Source organism: Sordaria macrospora, chromosome 1, assembly GCF_033870435.1.
Source record: "Sordaria macrospora chromosome 1, complete sequence".
NCBI lineage: Eukaryota > Fungi > Ascomycota > Sordariomycetes > Sordariales > Sordariaceae > Sordaria > Sordaria macrospora.
The window spans coordinates 5,684,811-5,703,831 of record NC_089371.1 but is presented as its reverse complement, the minus strand read 5'-3'; the positions used below and the strand labels follow the sequence as shown (position 1 = coordinate 5,703,831).

The following is a 19,021-nucleotide window of genomic DNA, read 5'->3' as shown; positions in this document are numbered from 1 at the left end:
GGCCTACTGGTTCTACTGGTCAAGAAGGTCATTGGGATTGGACATGGTATGGTACGGATAGGTAGCATTGTAATGGTTTGGGTCTCCAAAAGAATGAACGAAATGACAAAGTTCACGACTACCAAATGCATCAAAAATAGAGCTCATGAGCAGGTGAGCAACGACTAACTCTGTTAAACATCCGCCAACTTTTTGAAAGCATTTCCTAAACCAAGACAGCTTCAACTTCTGATCAGCCATGTGCTAAAACAGTCATAGCAAACCACACCTTTCCCATTCACCCACTAAAGCTCATCATGAGCCGCCGCAGTCTCCGGCTCAGGCGTAGGATCAACCGGCGCAGTTGACTCCTCCTCTTCACCCTCCGCCGCAGCAGTCGCCTCGCTCGCCTCAGGCGTAACCGGCGCCTCCTCACCATCAGCAGTAGGAACAGCCTTGGTAGCCTCCGGCGTCGTCTCCTCCTCGGCAACAGCCTCCTCAGGCTTTGCCTTTTCTGCCTTACTCTCACTCTCCTCCTTGACCTGCGAGACATCAACAACCACACCCTCAGGCACCTTCTTCTTCGTCCCCTCGCCCATCCTAATCGCATCAATCCACGCCTCCAGCTTATCGTGTCCTGAGAAGTCGTCAGAGATAGAAACGGAGTCGTAGTGCCGCCACCAGCCGCGGCGGGCGTTGATGGCGATAATCTGAATATCATCAGAGGTTTCAGAGGAGACATCGAGGCCGAGAGAGGCGAGAAGGGCAGAACCGCCGGGGTTGCTAGCTAGGGGCACTTCGTAAAAGGGGAAGAGCTTGCGGTTGGAGTGGGCGTGTTTGAATGCTAGTTCGGCGAGGTTTGCAAGGGCCTTTTGGGACTTGTCGCCGCTGCTAGAAGAAACAAAGGCGAGGACGCACGTGTTGGATTTCGAGGTGAGGCATTCCTTGGTTAGCTTCTCCGGGGTGTTGAGTGTGGGGATGGGCAGGGCGGTGTTGATGATTACGGGGGCTTCTTGCGTTGGGGCGGCGGTCTCGCTGGAGGAGAATGTTGATGTCTCGGACGACTTGGACTTAGTTGAAGAGGAGGATGCGGCCTTCTTGCTAGAGTCCGTCTTCTTGGAGTCCTTCTTTCCTCCATTCTTGGCCTTGGCCGGTGCTGGATCCGGGTTAGGCTGGCCCGCCTGGGAAAGGAACTTGACCATGGCGGCCTTCTTGATCTCGCCGTCGTACACGAGACCAGGGGCATCACCGCCGGGCAGCAAGATCAGAGTAGGGAACTTGTCGACACCGAAAGTTGAGACGGCCTTGGACTGGGTGTTCCGCACCTGACCAACCGTGATGACATCGAGGAAGTCAATCGCCACGCTCTTGAGCAAGGCCGAGGTGGTGCCCTTGTCAGTGAAGAGCAGCGCCTTGGCCGTCTCGTTCTTGTCGCTCAGGAAATTGTCGAGGTTCTTGTCCTCCACTTTCACGACGTGGTTGTTGATGCGCGAGACCACGGCGTCGACGATGGCGCTGGCCGTGCGCTGGCCCTGGTAGTCCTCCACCACAGGCTTGCTGCCGGCCTTCTTACCAGGGCGGACGATCTTGAGGGTAGGGAACCCTTTGACACCCATGCTCCCGCAGAAGGGCTTGTTGGCGTCATCATCGCAGTTGACGGCGGCGACCTTGGCTAGCCCTTCGAGGTTCTTGGCGGCTTTTTCGTAGGCAGGCTTGAGGTTCTGGCAGTGGCCGCACCAGGGGGCGTAGAATTCAACGATCTTTTTGTGGGAAAGAGGTCAGACTCTTGTCGTTTACTATTATTGACGTATTTTGAGACTTACAGTCGTCTGGTTGCTCTTGGCAATCAACCTATCGTAATCCTTTCCATCGACCTGCAAGACTGGAGACTTTTTGGTATATAGACCGGCCTGGGCTCCGGGGAGCGCAGACAGGATACCAACTGCCAGAGCGCAGAGGGTGGGGTGATGCATGATGAAGTCAGGAAGGTGTTGTGCCTTTGTTTACTTTGTGATTATATGTGGTGTATGCGGGGATGATGATGATAAGTAAGGTTTTGTGGGGGTTGAAACTACAGTGTCATGAATTGGTACAATCGCGGATCAGTGAATGAGAACGAAGGAAGCTCTCCTGTATTTGTCCTAGAGAGCCCTTGAGGGATTGTGTGATGTTTATGAACACCCAGAGAAGCAAACGGAGGGACAGATCGAGATGAAAGGAAAAGTTGTCATCTTTCCATGTTCGGCAAAAGAACACATTTCCATTGAAGCTGTGAAAGCTGGGGGAGCTGGGGAGCTGGCGCCACAAACAAATGAAGTCAGAACCGTCCAGAATCTGGCACCAGGGGAACTCGGTTCGGGGGCCTCTTCCAGTGGTATGAGCCGTGCTATGACCGGAATGTGGCCCAAGCTCCCAAGCACACGGCCTGGTCCCTCGTGCTTTCCGCAGCGCTGGACGAGAAGTGTGGGAAGCGCTAACAATGGGTGCCGCCTAGCGACAACCGCGGGAAGATGACGACGCCAGTTCAATGTTCAACTGTCAACCTCCTCTCTCAAGAAAGAAATAACATCGACGGGAGCGATAATTCTTTTCTGTCTCGCGCAACTTGACACTGATCCAGCACAGTCGATTGACACGCCGTACTTATATATCCGAACGTATAAGCCGCCCTGTTAGCCGCCTAAAGGCCATCGCCATGGCAGACAACATGACGATTCCCGCTGCTGTCAAGGCGGCCGATATCAACCTCTGGAAATCCGCGACAAAGGCCCTCCAGCTCCAGTCGATAAGACCGGATATTGCATATTGGTGTACGTACAAGAAGCAAAACAGAGTAGCCCGAGACAACTAGGGTTCGGCAGTGTCTGACTTTCGCAGGCGAATATTGGGTCGTCAACCAGATCATCAACAGGGGACTCCACAAGACGAATGAGGAGCTGGCGGCTTACACAGCGGACTTGATGGACAAGATGGAACAGGCATGCTTTATCCCATTTTCCCTCTGCCACTTTCCCTTGCTGACTGCTGTTCCCTACAGATAAGAGCCGAAAACCCGGAGAATGATGCCATTAGCGACGACGAGGTCGCCAAGGTCACCATCGACAGATTCGCACAGGACACCCTTGATCGCGCCGAGCGAGTGGTCAAGGCAAACAAAGTGACACAGCAAACGGCCATGACATTCGACGCCGCCGCTACCTTCTTCCATCTGGCCAACATCTGGGGCCCTCCCGATGAAGAGACGCAACAAAAGATTAAATATGCAAAGTGGAATGCCGCACGCATTGCCAAGGCTATTAAGGAGGGCAAGGACCCTAACGAGTCCAACCCGAGACGCGAAGAACCCCAAGAGCCAGCCTTGGACCCCAGTGATCCAGAAGTTCAGGCATTGATGGGGTCAGTCGAAAAGACAGCACCACCACCCCTCTCCGTCACAGTGGAGGAAGTTCAAGACAGAGACTTGCAGAGGGCCGACGCTGCGGGAGTGTCTTTGCCAGTCAGCCCAGCCTCGGCTGGTCCATCCCCGATATCCGAAGCCGAACTCAAGTTGCCCGGTGTACCCAGTGGGCTTAGTGACCCAGCACCGTCAACAGTCTCCTTGGACTCGGACACTCCGGTCTCAGCTCCCACACATAACCCTGCCAACTACACGCCTGAGCCCGATCTGCCATCCGCCCCGAGCGCACTGTCATCCTACCCTGATCCTGATATCTCGATGCCTGATGCGGGTGCTGCAGGCTGGACGCCGGATGCTGATCGCCAGCCTCCTGCTCCGCCTGTGGTTCCTCCCACGTTTGCCCCCAATGCACCGTCAACAGCTGCTGTGGCATCACCACCTGTCAACCAGCCAACTGACTTCTACTTCCAGAACCAAGCTCCCTCAACTCCTCAAGCTCCTGCAGTTCCCAGTCTACAGCATGTGCCTGCTCCACTAGCTGTCCCTGCATCAACTTATCCCTCTTCCCAAGTTACTGGTGGTTTTGTCACCGACGAAGCTGCCATGGCTTCGGCTCAGAAGCATGCCAAATGGGCGATTTCAGCATTGAACTTTGAAGATGTTCCCACGGCGGTGAAGGAGCTAAGAAAAGCGTTGGAGCTCTTGGGCGCAACGTAGTCGATGGGTGTTACACAAGCTACGCAATGACCCTGGATGGAGGTTTAGGTCACCACTGGCGCTCCCACTAATACACGATCCCCGGGCCGGTCAGATCTCCATTCCTGCTATCGAGCCGTATGCACCATTGGAACCAAGGCATCGGAATCGGGTTATAAGCGGCCGTTATGCATGTTCGGGCAAAAATGCCCTTTCACACTATCGGACACTTGGCGTTTACCAGTGGAACATGGAAACTTTCCAGAAGCAATGTTTACCAGGGGCCGGAAAATGGGCACGTGTAACCGCTCAGTGACCGTTCGGCCGCACAGGGAGCCCTAGGCGAGTCTCGTTTTGACAGCCTCTCGAGGGCTGGGATAATACATTGCGCACTTTGAAACGAGACAGCGAAAACACAATCTGCCGATTTCAAGGCAGGTCTGAGGGCCGGTACACAGTCCTTCGCATCGATTTCTGATGAAGCTGGGTCGAGAGAGGCTGCAGAGAAAGGGGTCCAGGCACCCTAGGGAGAATGTTGGAATAGACGTAATGTCGCGAGGATGGACCGTTGTTGTTTATGTGTCCAATTCAGGGGCAAATTGAGCGTGGAATTCTACTGGTCATCGACACACCGACATGTGCACGTTTTCGATGAGTGAGGCTGATGGCTATGCAAGTGTTTGGTGATGACCATCATCAGACGTCTTGGCCATCTCGGTCAGTAAACGCCTGTCGAGATTGGTATTGCTTGTTTTTCTCTTCGGTGATCGGTTTCTTGCTGAACACTTGTCGTCGTTGTTGTTGTTGTTTTGTCGCGTATATAACGCGCTTCGTCCCGTGGATATTAGGATTTTTCATATTCATCCCAAGTCATCAGTTCCCCCTTCACACACATACAATACCAGTCCAGTCGAACCTTGCTACCCGCAAGTCTCAGTCGGCATCTTGCAGATTACATCAGACACCCCGTCAGGTCATAAACTACCGTTTCGGACCCTTATTTTCCAACTTACGCCACAACATCAAATCATCACCGAGGTCTCACATTTCGCAAACCGGGCGCTTCCCGTATAAAGTACGTTGATCCTCCTTCAGCCGTCTTTCAAAGTCTTTGCTAACTTTATTTGAAAGTCTTCAAGTCCAGAAGCACAGCTTTTCTGTCTTCCAGGCAACTCCTTCGTCGTCGTCATCGCAACAAGAAAACAAAGCGAAACACGTCTTCAAATCTCAAGATGCCCGAGGAAATCATCACCAACAGCGGCAACCACACCTTCACCAGTAGTGGCTCTTCGGACTCTAGCTACACTAGCTCGTCGTCCTCGGGCTCGTCCGGCTCCTCTTCAGGCGGTGGTAGTGATGGCTGGAGACCCCGCACCTACGTGCCTCTGCCCATCTCAGAGGGTAGCGCTACTGGTGGCAGCGTTGGCAACGGCAGGTGCACCGATGAAGCCAAAAGGAGGAGGTAAACGGGCGGTGTGATGGGTGGTATGGACTTTTTCGTGGTATAGGACAGAGTAGAATGATGATGACTTACGGCGTTGAGGCATGACTTTTCTTTCTTCTGCAATACCCGGCGGCATACGGTCAATGTGAGGAGTTTTTCATTTCACTAGTTATCCTCTACTTTATCTACAACCCATTTCCCCCCTTTCTTGAGCTTCGCCTCAGCGTCTGTACTAAAAATTCTTGGAGACGACATAGACATTAAAATCGAGGGACTCCGGTCCATGCATCACCTACAACTTTGCCACACCTACTTTCCACTAGTGATAATTCATTAATGCCAGACAGAGTGTTCTCGAGAACCTCGCTTTTTGAAAGTTTTACGCATACTGCAGCCCCTCAAGCGATGGGCCGAATAATTCCGCATCTTCTCGTGGTGAAAACAGTGCCTAAGGTAGCTACGTTCAAGTGTCCATCAGACAGTTCGAAGCATGTCTCCCAAATATCGAAAATTCCCCCAATCAGCCTCTGAGAACTGACTGACCTGACTGACCTGACTAGCGAAACACCCCGTGTAACCAGTTCCTCCAGTTTCTCAACAAAATTCCAACATTCTGACACCGCCGCGCTGACACCAAGCCCACTTTTCAGCCAATTCAGCCAATTCAGCCATACCCGGGTTTCACGTCGTACATGGGCTTTTACTCGATATCGAATTTCTGTCCATAGCAATTTGATCATCCCACGTGGTTGGTAGCACCCTGAAACAAGGGACAGGCTGATATTGAATGGTTCAGATGGTTAGTCGCATCGCGCATCGCGGGGGCAAGGTGACGCGTCTTGAGGGAGAGGTGAGTCGCGACTGTAATCTGAAGTGAAGGTTACGCGATGGATTGAAGGTCTACGGCACATCGGAGGATACCTGGGTATTTCGATAAGGTAAACCTGGGCATCAAGAGTGTTATTGTCTAGGCACAACTGAAGACATGGAATAAAACTGGGACTGCGCGAATCATTTCACAAGGCCAAAGGCAGGTGTTCAAAGGTAGCGTCAGTACATGCACAAATGCATGTACTTGAATCACCACCAAAAGACTATTGTGGCAGATACCTCCATGTGAGTAGATGTGTTCTTGGTGCCATTCAACACACGAAGGAAAGGGAGACGGGCATTTCACTCTAGCCGCTTTGGTATTCCACAAGCATGCCTTCTCCTGGGGGCATCTCTTCGTTTAGAGAGTACAAGAGGTTGAGGCCTTCGCGGGGGGAGAAAAATGACACACTTATCAATCCTCTTCAGCTTTACGTTTGGCCTCCACCTCGGCCATGATGGACTGGCTCTTGGACTAGGCGCATATATAAAATCCTCAAAGCCCGTCTTCTTCTTCTTCGGCATCGATTCGGTATGGAAGTACCTTGGTGCGGGTTTCAAGGCACCTCTTAGTCCTCTTGACATCCAGGTTGATTATCCACGCGATTCTGCATAAGGAGTTGCGATGATGCTGATAGGTCGCGGGACACGGCCTCTTCTGCTGTCATCGCGCATTGCTCTGGGAACGGATCTTCAACATCCAGATGGTCAACAGCTCGATGGAACGTTTCTTCATCGCGCAGCTTGCCCCGGAAATCGAGTTCCGAATCTCTGAGCGCCTCTTCCTGGCCTTTTTTTTTTTTTTTTTTTTCCAGGTTTTATACACTTTCTTCCGGATTTTCCTGCGGAATGGATTTTGCGCGTGTTCTACGGGATGAAACACCTACATAGATGGCCAAGATCGACCGGAAGAGTAGGGAGCATGATATTGCGTGCTGTTACATATCGCGTCTAGAGACTGTCAGTTGAACTCTTTTCATAAGATGCGGAGGGGTGAGAGAAGGAGAAGAGAGGGCTTGAAGAGGTATAGAGGGGAAGAAACATGTCTACCCATCGCCAATTTGTCAACATTACAACAGTTGATGTCCAACTGATGCGCCATGGCCATGTGCGCTGTGAACAGCACATTTCGAACGCTGCCAGACTCGAGATGCCAGACTCAAGAAGCAAGACGTTGACTGGCTCATCTTTGCCCTTCCTGTCCGGTGGGTGTGTCGCCGAAGGGGTAGAACGTGCGCGTCGCTATGATAGTAGGGGTTGAAGACTGGAGGGTTGGTTCGAGGGTTCTGTCGGAGTTCCAGTCTAGCTCGAAGTACGTGTCCCAGTGTGGTTGTGTGATGGGGACTGGAGGTATTGCTTGATCTGCAGTGGATGCTTGCGGGAATATTGACGCGCCTGCATTGCTGGAGGGAGGAGCGGCTGCAACACCTCACGGTAGGATCTTCGGTGATAGATAGTTGGCGAGTGAGTGCAAGAGGTAATTTCCACTGAGCGGACTTTGCACTCCCTGTTGGCCAGCCTGTCTAGGAGACGATCCATCGCTTGAGGTTGTCGCCCATGTTTTTGTGAAAGCACAATGGCGAAGTATGTAATAGGCTGCTGTGGTGAAATTTTGAAGTGGTTGGGTTGTTTTGAGTATGGTGGGCGCGCATCACGAAGGTCGTGGGTCACGCGAATGATGGAAAGAAACACCGATAAAGAGCGGTAGTGCTGGGTCGCGTTTGCTGAATCAAGAACAACTGATCCACCAAGAAAAATGTACGGTGACCCTCCTGCCAGCGAAGGGGAGGAGCGGGATGGATACACAGTACAAACTCACCACCACGGCAAGCGTCACCAGTTCGCCCAACCCACTTATTGAGGAAGGAAGGCACGTCACCACGTCACCACGTCACCAAGTCCTGAACTGCCAGTTTCATAGAGGTAGGAGGTAAGCACCGGCAGCACCAGAGCTGGTATTACAAGTACCAGGACCCTACAACTGGGGGTATATATATTAGTTCCTCAGACCTTCTTTCAACAACGAAAAGCGTGGTTGGTTTAGTGGTCAACACATTGGCTCAGTAATGGCACTTCGATTACTTGGATGTTCATGTCAGTCCCCTTCGGGGCACTGCCAGTCTGACTGTCAGAGGCCCCGGGTTCGAATCCCGTACCGCGCATATTTTTTTTCGTATTTCTTTCTTTTTCTGTTTTGCTGGTTTTCTTTTGAGTAAACCTACCCGCACCCCATAGAAACCTAGAGACACGCCATGGATTTTAGATAAAGTGTATTATGGCCGCAACCTCAAGCTAAAAGGGAAGAAAAATTACATATTCCGACTTCTAAGATGTAAACCTCACAGGGCTGAGGCTAAATTCCATCAATATCCCATTGTGCCTGGCCGGAATTAGTTAATTGCATTCGCAGCGACAATTTTTGCAACCTGCCCCCTACATCGCCATTAAATAATTCAGGAATTGAAGGAAGAGTTCTAATAAAAGGATACCATCAGTCAGACAAAACTCTATGGACTTTGTATGAAAATGGTTGATGCCTGATTATATGGATGCTGGGCGTCATCATCCTCTTCGGGCTCTCCAACACAGCACATCTGGCCCTGGGAAAAGGAAAGTTGATCCTAGTGTTCAAATGAAGCAGCTTCACCTCGGGTTATTTTGGAAGACGAAGGAGCTCAGATGGAAAGACGAAAGTGCGTTTGGATCAATCAAGGAAGGAACAAAGGAATGCATTCAGATTCTTGACCCATCTTTGCCCCACTTTTAACCCCTGGCTTGGAACAGGTGGGAAAAAACAACTCGGAGAAGACACTCGATCTTTCCTTCAACACAATGTCATAGCACATATGAGAAATTTTCCGGCAAGGAGATTTCGTACCAGTCTCTGGCAGAATCATTCTTTATTTTGTTATTCCCAGTCGGGCTCAAGTCGACATCGCCGAGTGTCCATCAACTATTCAACAAATGTTTAAAGCTTTTGTTTATCGCTGCTGCGGCCATACTAGGGGGATGTCCCATTGGTGTCATAACGCCGCCAACGCCCAGAATTGTTCGGGGGTACTTTACGAGGTTTGGCCAGATGTCATCCAGCCACATGCTCGGTGTGTACTCCCAAGAGAATCTTAACATCCCTGTTCTTGCTGACCGTCTTGGCCAGTTGCCCAATCCCTGTTGTCCTCTGGCATACTATTGGAAATTATTCCAATCGGGCTTCTGGATCCTCTCGCTCTTTCTCAATGACGCCAGGGGTCTTACTGACGCCAGGGGTCTTACTGACGCCTTGGCGACCGCGAAATTGGACGTAGTCGCTGTCTTAGTTCGCTGTGCTGGTGGTTCATATTTCGCCAGTGCCTCGGCCACGACCTTTCCGGTTTCCGCTGCCGTGATTTCGTCGTACTTCCTCTTGCCTCCGCACAAAGTCTGCGACTGCACTAAAGGAATTTTTCTTCCTGACTTACCACAACTTTCTATATTCACAACGTGGACATCCGCATCATCATCCACTTTGCGCCTCCAATCACTGGGTCAGCGGCAGCTGAATGGATATTTGGAGGTAGGATGTTACCTCTAGGGAGTGCGGAAGGGGGCAAGGTGGATTCAGATGAGGAGTGTGAGGGAACTTTACCACCAGAAGTGCCAGGATGCCCAGAAGCACCGCCACTAAAACCACCAGCGGGGCCCCACTCCTTCCAAATATCACTACACTTAGGAGCAGTCAATTTTGTAGCAGACGTCTGCTCCCTAGTCAGCTGCCTCTCTGCATTCGATTTTCTCGCCGAACTTTTACGGGAGTCGCCTCTGTTGTGAGCTTTCTTTTGTGGCGGCTGTCCTCGACCTTCTGATGGCGGAGGCGGTGCATGCCTGAGGCGTGTATCCCCTGGCTGTGGCGTGCTGGTGTAGCCGTACGAGGCTGCTTTATACACTTGCTCACGCGCTCCGGGGCTATGCTGGTGCACGATTGTTTCCTGCAAAATCTCGGAGTTGTACGTGACTAACGCGTTCGTCCTGTGGGGCCTCTGAGGTATGGGCCCAGGTCGTGGCGGATTTGGCGAGTGGAAGTAGGTTCCTAATGACGGGGTTCTAGGAGGGGGGCATTCCTCTGGCTATGCTTTTGGTATTGGTGGGGAGGGGCAGGAGTTAGAGGCCTGTGGAAAGTTGCACGCCTTTTTCGTGAATCACTTCTCTCATCGATTTAGCTGCGGGCATTCGGGACCGCAAATGGAGTGTTGTTGCTGGCGCTGTTCAAGTTGCGGATGACAGGCCCGCTGGAAGGGACCGGGAGGCTGGGACTACGTCCCGTGCCCATGACCGTCGAGATGTTTCCGTTGTTTGACCCAGTGGTATCCGGATATTCCCTCGGTGATTCCGTCCATTTCCTCGCCTGGTCAGATGAACTTCCTATGGTGCTGGGGTTGATGGACACAGTGGCAGCGAGCGAATGCTCAGGCGGGGGAAAGACTACATTTCTCCCCTTGATGGGATCATACAGACCGGTCCTGTTTGTCCCGCTCGGTACCTCTTGCGCTGTCGGTTGTGGACGTGGAGGAGCATGCGCAGAAATCTGGCGAACGGAGGCAAGATCAGCTCTCCTTCGGTAAGATAATGAGCCACCCGCATAGCTGGTTTGTTCATTAGACGAGCTTTCCATCGCCTGGTAGTTGCGTGCCGGCTCTATGGGAGCCAGTCGTGTTCGCCCACACGCTGCCTCTTGTTGTGAAGGTTGCTGACGAGGAGAATAGGGAGGAAAGGCGTGGGGGAGCATAGGAGAGGGGGCAATCGCAGTGGTAGTGGTAGTGGTTGTGGTGGTAGAATAGTAGGGCATCACCGGGCCCAGGGCAAGTTGATATTGCGGCTGCTGGTGGCGCTCCTGGTGATAGGCGAGGTTGGCTTGCCTTCCAGGCAGATCGATGAACAATTGGTCAATGCTGGGGAAATACATGGGAGCTATTGGTGCTCGCCTTGCAGGTCTGCAACTGTCGAAAGCTGTTAGCGAAGATTAGAGGTAGATGGGGGGCCGCGACTGGACTTAGGCTGTGTTCGTTCCGTCAGTAGTGCAATAGGAGAAGCTCTTTTATCCTTAACCCAAGCCGTTTAAGCCACCAAAAACAAAGGCTTCTGCCACCGTGCTACTGCGTGAAGGAACACGACCTTACCGGATGAAAGATAGTACGGTGGAGTTATCGAAGATAAAGTGCCCCAGGATTTCGGTCGCGGTAGCGTGAGCAGCCTGAAGGTGCCTTCGCGATATGCTAAGCTGCCATGGAAGAGGGAAAGAGAATGGGCTGGGGAACTTGGAGACTTGTGACTGAGTGTAATGAGCAGCTAAGAAAAAGGAGCGATCAGGTCAAGAAAGATGGAAAGCTTGTGGTATAAGGTTGCCCTAGCAGTCTAAAGATACGCGCTCAAGCGCAGGACTAAGGCAGAGGATACCCATTCTTCGGCGGCATCGGGATCTGAATTAGATTGTGCCAGTTGGGTCTTGGACAATGCAACCAGACGCCCGAAATGATACGGTGAAATCCCAATTTTCTTTTTTAAAAAAAAATGGCTACAGTTGTACATACTGTGAGGAACCGTTACAAGCACAGGAGTATTATCGCTGGGATAGAACAATAGAGCAACGGAGTAGTAGCCGAAAGGCACTGGTAGGTTGTGATAGCTATTGCTTGCTGAAGAGCCCAGTATTCGGAAGGCCTGGGAAGGCTTTTCTTTACACTGGTTCTTCAATAAGGCGCCGGCGCAGCCCTGATTGGTCTACCTAGCTGCTTACATAAGTGGTCTCCTATTGGATCGTAACACATACCTCTACGCAAAAAGGTGGTGCTACGGTATGAGCAAGAGCAATGAGGAAGCAGTATGCACTACCCACAATGCACTAGGTACCTTGCATATCACAGATGGATGGGAGGTGTCTACCAAAAACCGCAGTACGGACCTCCCGCTTAAACTCCTTTAAGCATGACGGCGCCGATGAGGGAACTTGAAAACATTTATATTTTGACTATGAAAACTGAGGCAGGGAGATGACAAGTCCTCTGGAAATACAAAAGGCCCTTTACGAGGAACCAAACATACGAAGCTGTGAGAATGGGCTTGACATATGCACATGGATGAGGGAAGACAAGAGCAGATCAAAAACATTTCTTGAGTATAAGTCTCTTTGCGGCCGACTTGAGATGAAAGTGTTGTCACATATTATATACGCTATATACGTACTCTCTTGAACGGTCTTCAAGGTCCAACTGAACAAATCCTAATGCCGTAGAGGCTGCGGTGGGATGTCTGCATCCGCCGTACTACTCGGCCTATTTATCTTTGAGAACGCCACGCTCCCTACAATACCTCAGGCATGCAAAGCTCAACGGGCGTATATATCCCGTGAGTAAACGACGATGGTAATTGGCACAACGCTGACATACGCGCAATTCAACGCCCATGTTCCAATTTTATATACGCCTGTGCAGATAAGGTAGGTACCTTACCTATGGAGACGATGGGATCGGCTTCTCTCAACCAAACTGTCAAATTTGTCATGCTGATGACAGTCCGTCCATCTATCGTTATTGAGTGTTCAGGTCAACAGGACCTCCTGCCGAAATATACGTCAGCCACTCATATGCCAGATCATGCAAGTTATTCAAAAATCTGGACGCGTCTTATCTGTGCCAATACTTATTTTATACACCAGGCATACACAGCATCAGACGCTGTTAACATCCAAGCCAATTGCAGCCATGGTGCCTTATATATACATGCATGCAGTATGTACAACTGCCTACTTGCATACCCTACCTAGCTTTTCCCGAAGGAACGGTTCAGCCTAAGCGTCCCTGAAAGTCAAACGACATCTCGCGACCGGGGACGTCTCGACATTCCATTGTCTTGGCCCTCTGCTTGGTCCTTGGCCTCCTCAAATTCCCGCCTTGGCTTTCGACCTCTCAGCTGGCCATTCAAACCACGCCGACCACCCACCCGGCACCCGCGCCAGACGCGAACCCGCTGTATCACCACATTTCCCATCACACCTATCAATCACTTGTCAATTGTCATCTGCAAAGCCGTCACCAGTCGGCGGTCACCCTCTTTTTCGGGAGTCTTGATATCAATTCGAGATCATTTGTCCGTGCCAGGCACGGCACACACCCAGTCTGAAAGTGACGTCTGCAATCCAGGTTGGTCGTTCCAGGGTACCCCGGAGGGATTGGACACACACCCCTGTTTCAGGTTATTGGCACGCTTTCAGCCCTTCCCGGTCTAGAAGCTTTCGACCGAAGCTATTGACCTATTGAACGGGAGAACTTACTCGATATGTGATATATGATACTTACCTTTCTGCGTCAGGTTCATGTTTGATCTTGGTACATGCAGGTATATAATAAGGCCCCTCAACCCCACTTTCGACGTCGGCTTGTCATTTCATTTCTTGGTTCTGTGTGAACTGCCATTTCCAGCCATTCAACAACTGCAACGAACAATATTCACTTACCTACCCATCAACCTCACCTTACCTCACCTACGGTACTCTATGCAAACAACTGATTAATCCGGTTAGTGAACATCATCTCAAACAACCACCACAAGCTGCTGAAAGGGGATCCATCAAACTTAACAAAAACAACCACAATGAGACTCAAGACCCTCTTCAAACGCTCTCCAACCTCAACATCCTCCTCCTCCTCCGCCTCCGCCTCCGACTCCAAGTCCTCCTTCTCCTCAGCCTCCCCTTCAGCCCTCCTCCGCAAAATGTCCTTCAAAATCCAAGAAAAGCTTCCCTCAAAGGGCATCTTCGTAAACGCCTACATCTCACCCACCGTCGCCTCCTGGGGCGCCTGCAGCATCACCTTGTCCGTGCCCGGCGAGACCGTCGTCTTCCAATCATCTTCTTCAGACCCAAAACAAAAACAGTTTTTCTCCCGCGCCATCGAAGTAGAAGCGCGCAACATCCCTTCGCTGTTCGACAAAAAGGGGCGTTTTTCCTTTCGCGTCAATTTGAATGTGAATGGGCAACAAGAAAACAGAGTGATAACAGAACAATGGATCGACGTCAACGCCGTCACGGGTCTAGCGACGGGCGGAACAATGGATAGCATCGCTTCTACGCCCTCAATCTTCTCATGGGTCGATCCCGACGGGACACCAAAGCGCAGGGAGGTGGTTGTCACGTACGGCTTTTACGAGAGCGGTCCCACGACACAAAGACAGGATATCCTCCCCAAGCGACACCAGTGCTACATCGCCGTGTCGCCGGCGGGGAGTAGATGGATGGAGGACCTGATCCCGCCGGGATCGTGGCAGGAGAATCGCAGGTTCAGAAGACTCGTCCTGCCGAGCGCGCATGACTCCGGGATGAACAGCATGGCGAGCAGCACGCGACTTTTGAACAAGATGGGCGGCGCGGTGGTCGGCACGTTGGTGCACGATAGCCGGATCATGGCGGAGATAGCGGACGCGGTTTCGGGACCCGCAATAGCGCTGATCGCGCCGAATATTATATTCAGTCTGGCCATGACGCAGAAGGATAGTCTGGATGCCATGTTACGGATTGGGGCGCGGTACTTTGAGTTTCGCCCGGCGTATTGTCATAGTGTGGTGAGAGCGGCGATGCAGAAGGGGAAGGACGGTTTGCCTGATCGGTTGTATTTCCAGCACGGCGCGATTCCGGGCATGGGCTATGATGTTTTCCTGGCGGACGTGGTGGCGTTCCTCTTGGCGCATCAGAGCGAGATTGTGGTGGTGCAGCTGCGGTGGGATGGGGTTCCTGCAGAGTGTGCGAAGCCGTCGGATCAGGATAAGAGGGAGTATCTTGCGAAGGCCCTGGAGAAGGCGGGTGATCGGATAGTGGTTGGAAATGAGAATGATATGAGAAATGCGACTATTGCGGAGCTGAGGAGGGATAAGAAGAGGCTGATCATGATGGAGAGCGTGGATAGTCTGTCGACGTATACGGATGAGGGAAACGCCACAATGGATGGCCAGAGCATTGTGGATGCTTTTCCGAGGATGCTTACCGAGAATAATTGGAAAGGCAAGGCGTTCATCAACATCCAGTGTCAGGCGACGGCGACGAACATACCCAAGGCCGTGGCATTCTCGGTGTTGGAAGCGGGCACGACGTCGAGCTGCATCCTGGCAACGAAGGCAGTTTGTGATTCCAAGACGTTGCCGTGGTGTAGGGATAACGTTCTGGCGACGTGTGGGTTCGACACGCTTGTCGTTATGATGAATGATTTTATTGACGGAGCGACGGCGGATGTTGCATACCAACTCAGTAAGCAGAGACTGATAGCATAGGTCAAATGGCGTGGTTTAGGGGCGAAGGGAATCGAGACGTTGGCAACTTTCCCGCTGGATGGGTAAATGTCCCCCAGATATCAAACTTCGGACAGCGAGGAGAAGCCTAGAAAAAGCATCAGCAGTTGCTTTATACCGCCATCTTGTTTCACGATCTACTTGTGCCGCAACGCATCCGCAGACCTGGAAGACGGCTTGAACTGTGCAAGCTGGTGATTTAGCCGCGACTTACACCCCCTTCTGAGTGTAAACTGCTACCGCGTACTGTTGAGAATGCATTCCTGCTAATCTTGATGATCTTAACGGCCAGTTTCGACACATAATAAAGGCAAGAGAACGGTAGATCGCTGAATCTTCTAACCTCGCCATTTTGCACTCATACCCAGACACAAAGTAGAGGACGGAGTGGAAATGGGCAAGTTCACAAGTGATAGCCGACGAATGTCCGATGCGCAGTGCATGCTGCAGAACAGGACACTCTCCCGCTTTCTGTTGCACATCATAAGGTCAGAAGCCGAGGATATTAAAAAAAAAAAAAAAAAAAAAAAAAAATAACCCCATAAAAAGCCAATAGTACCAATCTCCGAGCTGTGATTATGATGAGCGCAATCGGGAGAACAAAACTGAAACGTCGAAGCGGTGATTTTGATATACCCTACACGAGGCAACCATGGAGTAACCCGGTAAGGCAACAACACAACAACATGCAGAGCATGAAGGCTCTTGCAAAGCAGATGCGCTAGTATACTTTTGCATACTGTACTGTAGACACGCGGATAAAAGCGAGTCATACATGAATATCACTGGATACAGTTTGCTGACTTCTCCAACAGCAGAGTACACTGAACGGACATATGGATCGGACATGCTTCAAGGCTGAGCTTTGAAATTAATTCGGCCATATATGTACCATCGCCTCCCATCATCAAGTCATTCGGACAATCGTGGGGTAGACTGATCCCTTGGTTTCGTATGCCCGACAATAATATCACTGACAAAACGAACCGGACATCTCACCATGATGGGCAACTTTGCATCCAGAGGCGTTGAGAATGGGTCATGCCATCTTAGTCAGCTCGGAGGGATCCGGCAGAGATATTCCGCGACACAGTGTCTCGGTGAGGGAGATTCGGCCCCATCCAGGAGCAGCCAAGCCGGAGCTAATACCGGTAATCGGGCTTGGCGTGTCGATCCCGTACGCGGCCCCAGCAAGTTTGCCGAGAATCCGATGGTTGCGGTCAAGGACCTCCTCCGCCAAGAACGGTCAAAGCTCAGGCACCGAACGCTTGGCAAAGAAACCCGGCGACGGCTGCCATACCCGTTCCGACGACATGATTCGGTTTCTGCACGGCGGCATGATTGTCGTCCTATCGCTATCGCACGTTGGGTCAAGGGTGCCAAAAACTGCTATCCGAAGGCCAAGGTCGCTCCCGTGAGATGAAGTATTTTTTTTCTGCATTTTTGCGCTGGGATCCGGGGCTTACCACTTACATGCCAAATACGACAAGCCTTGCGGGCATTACAGTATCGCATACCGTGGTTTTGCCGAGTCCGATGATGTCCCTGACGAGTCAACAATTTGAAAGCTTCTTCGGCGCCGGGCTCCCGTTCCGCGGCCGGCGTGGGGGTTCGGTGGCTGAACGGGAATGTGGGATAGGCGGTAAGGCGACGAACGGCTTGTGTGGCAGACCGGAACTTTGACAGGTCTACGGATGTCAGATTCGGATTCAGGTACCCAGAAACCAGTGACATAGTGACGGCTGTCTAAGGCAAAAAGGCTCGAGAGCTTGCCAAAAAAAAAACTGGAGTGAGTTCTGGAGAATGGTTGTTTTTGTCAGCTATTACTGTGTAGTACTGTGATTTGTCTAGGCAGGTCTGTGTTGTCGGTGTATACCGAGGTGGCACATCCACCGCTGTCCATCGCAGTCGCCATTCCCCTGAAGATTACTTATAAAATGCTTGGCTGCCAGGAATGGGATTTATAGGAGGGAATCTTTGCCGGTGGAGTAGCAGTGGCGGAGATAATCGCAGTACGTACCTCTGGAACAGAATTGCTTCTGTTCTCATGTTCAGATTATTGCTTACTCGGGTGATCGGATCGTCAGGGCCAACAAAGATGGTTGGGGTAATGATAAGCCACTGATTAATACCCAAGAGTGGGAAACCGACGGTCCAGCTGCGAGCATCGAAAGATGTTTTGAGTGATAATGTCTGTGCCTGCCGAAAATGCCTCCCAACATCCAAAGACAAGACGTCCAAAGTGGAAATGATGATTCCTGGTTGTGATGAGCTCGGGTGCGACCATGCCTTTCTGCTCAGAGTCTCTTTCGCTCTCCACTCCGTGTCCCCGGCCTCCATGTCTTTTGTTGTAAAATTTCCAGACTGGCGGTCGCGCACGTGTGTGTTGGTCCTTCTCCTCATTTCCCCCAGACCCTTTCGGCCCCAGACGAACGGATAGATTCTGGGGAAGCCTGGAAAGCGTCGTGTCCCAACAGCGGTAACAGGGTCCCGTGATAGTTACACTTTTGGGGGTGCATGTGTGGGAATGGTCCCTAGCGGTGTTAACGTTAGCATCGATGGAAGCCATCACGGAGAATTTCCATGTTCGAGACCGGGCTGGCTCTGAAGTCAACGTGAAGCTACTGACAGACCAGTGAACACTTCGGCCGGCGCCAGCCCGACAGGATTTGATGTCTACTGCCTCTTCTGGCATTCTGCAGCCGGCTGTTGGGGGCATGGTGGCCGTGTGCGACATGCGTCACATGAAAAGCAGAAAAAAATCGGGGTAAAGAGGAGCGATCATCATGGATGGTCGTCAAGCCCAGTGGTTTTGAGTGGTTGGCGACACTGTGAACGACCGAACAAGGGCCGAGAGTCCACAAAAACCAGCAAGGTGGACGACGGCGAGAGAATATGAGAGGTCGCATTTTGAGTCAAGTGGTTTTGCAACTCCATTGCCGCGGTCCACAGTGAGCATCAACGTCGCAGCAGTGCGGGTAGGAAATGGAGAGAGGCGGGGAATGGGGTTGCGGGGGGGCAGCCGCAGGGTGGTTGGAACTGTTTGGAGTCCGGCGGATGTTCATGAGCTCAGGTGGACTGTGGAGTATCCAGATGGGGAGATACTTTGTTTTGGATTTACCATGACGACTGCCTCAAAGGGTCTTGATTTTGGTCATGTCTTTGTTTTTGGACGTTGGCGATGATGTTAGCCAGCGGCAATAAGAGGTCGTGGTTTTCTTAGCAAGTAAACCAAAGATGAATAAGACTACCCTCGACGGACAGAAGCGAACAAAATCAAAAGAGGCGCCATTGGACAGTGTGTCCGTACCGTGCAGCGGCAAACG

The 19,021-nt window shown here is 51.6% G+C and overlaps 6 protein-coding genes and 1 non-coding gene across 7 annotated transcripts; 5 read left to right on the top strand and 2 right to left on the bottom strand.

Annotated features, from left to right (window-relative positions):
• Nucleotides 1–81: 81 nt before the first annotated feature.
• SMAC4_01494 (uncharacterized protein) lies at nt 82–2,205 on the bottom strand. The gene is made up of 2 exons (XM_003352613.2): nt 1,803–2,205; nt 82–1,739 (listed from the first exon to the last, which is right to left on the bottom strand). The coding sequence occupies exons 1-2, from the start codon at nt 1,950–1,952 to the stop codon at nt 285–287; spliced, it is 1,605 nt and encodes a 534-aa protein (XP_003352661.1). The 5' UTR covers nt 1,953–2,205; the 3' UTR covers nt 82–284.
• Nucleotides 2,206–2,674: 469 nt separating this feature from the next.
• SMAC4_01495 (uncharacterized protein) lies at nt 2,675–4,093 on the top strand (the record flags this gene model as incomplete). Its single annotated transcript, XM_066089602.1, has 3 exons — nt 2,675–2,789; nt 2,857–2,957; nt 3,017–4,093. The coding sequence occupies 3 exons, from the start codon at nt 2,675–2,677 to the stop codon at nt 4,091–4,093; spliced, it is 1,293 nt and encodes a 430-aa protein (XP_065945761.1).
• Nucleotides 4,094–5,304: 1,211 nt separating this feature from the next.
• On the top strand, nt 5,305–5,538 carry SMAC4_01496 (uncharacterized protein; the record flags this gene model as incomplete). The annotated part of the gene is made up of 1 exon (XM_003352615.1): nt 5,305–5,538. The coding sequence occupies one exon, from the start codon at nt 5,305–5,307 to the stop codon at nt 5,536–5,538; it is 234 nt and encodes a 77-aa protein (XP_003352663.1).
• Nucleotides 5,539–8,415: 2,877 nt separating this feature from the next.
• On the top strand, nt 8,416–8,548 carry SMAC4_13095. The gene is made up of 2 exons: nt 8,416–8,452; nt 8,513–8,548. It is a non-coding gene; the product is annotated as a tRNA-Thr (tRNA).
• A 1,784-nt stretch (nt 8,549–10,332) lies between these two features.
• On the bottom strand, nt 10,333–11,262 carry SMAC4_01497 (uncharacterized protein). The gene has a single exon (XM_003352616.2). The coding sequence runs from the start codon at nt 11,206–11,208 to the stop codon at nt 10,579–10,581; it is 630 nt and encodes a 209-aa protein (XP_003352664.2). The 5' UTR covers nt 11,209–11,262; the 3' UTR covers nt 10,333–10,578.
• Nucleotides 11,263–13,651: 2,389 nt separating this feature from the next.
• On the top strand, nt 13,652–16,197 carry SMAC4_01498 (uncharacterized protein). Its single transcript, XM_003352617.2, has 2 exons — nt 13,652–13,933; nt 14,022–16,197. The coding sequence occupies exon 2, from the start codon at nt 14,130–14,132 to the stop codon at nt 15,675–15,677; it is 1,548 nt and encodes a 515-aa protein (XP_003352665.2). The 5' UTR covers nt 13,652–13,933; nt 14,022–14,129; the 3' UTR covers nt 15,678–16,197.
• Nucleotides 16,198–16,729: 532 nt separating this feature from the next.
• On the top strand, nt 16,730–17,113 carry SMAC4_13094 (uncharacterized protein; the record flags this gene model as incomplete). Its single annotated transcript, XM_066091260.1, has 1 exon — nt 16,730–17,113. The coding sequence occupies one exon, from the start codon at nt 16,730–16,732 to the stop codon at nt 17,111–17,113; it is 384 nt and encodes a 127-aa protein (XP_065945760.1).
• Between the last annotated feature and the right edge of the window lie 1,908 nt (nt 17,114–19,021).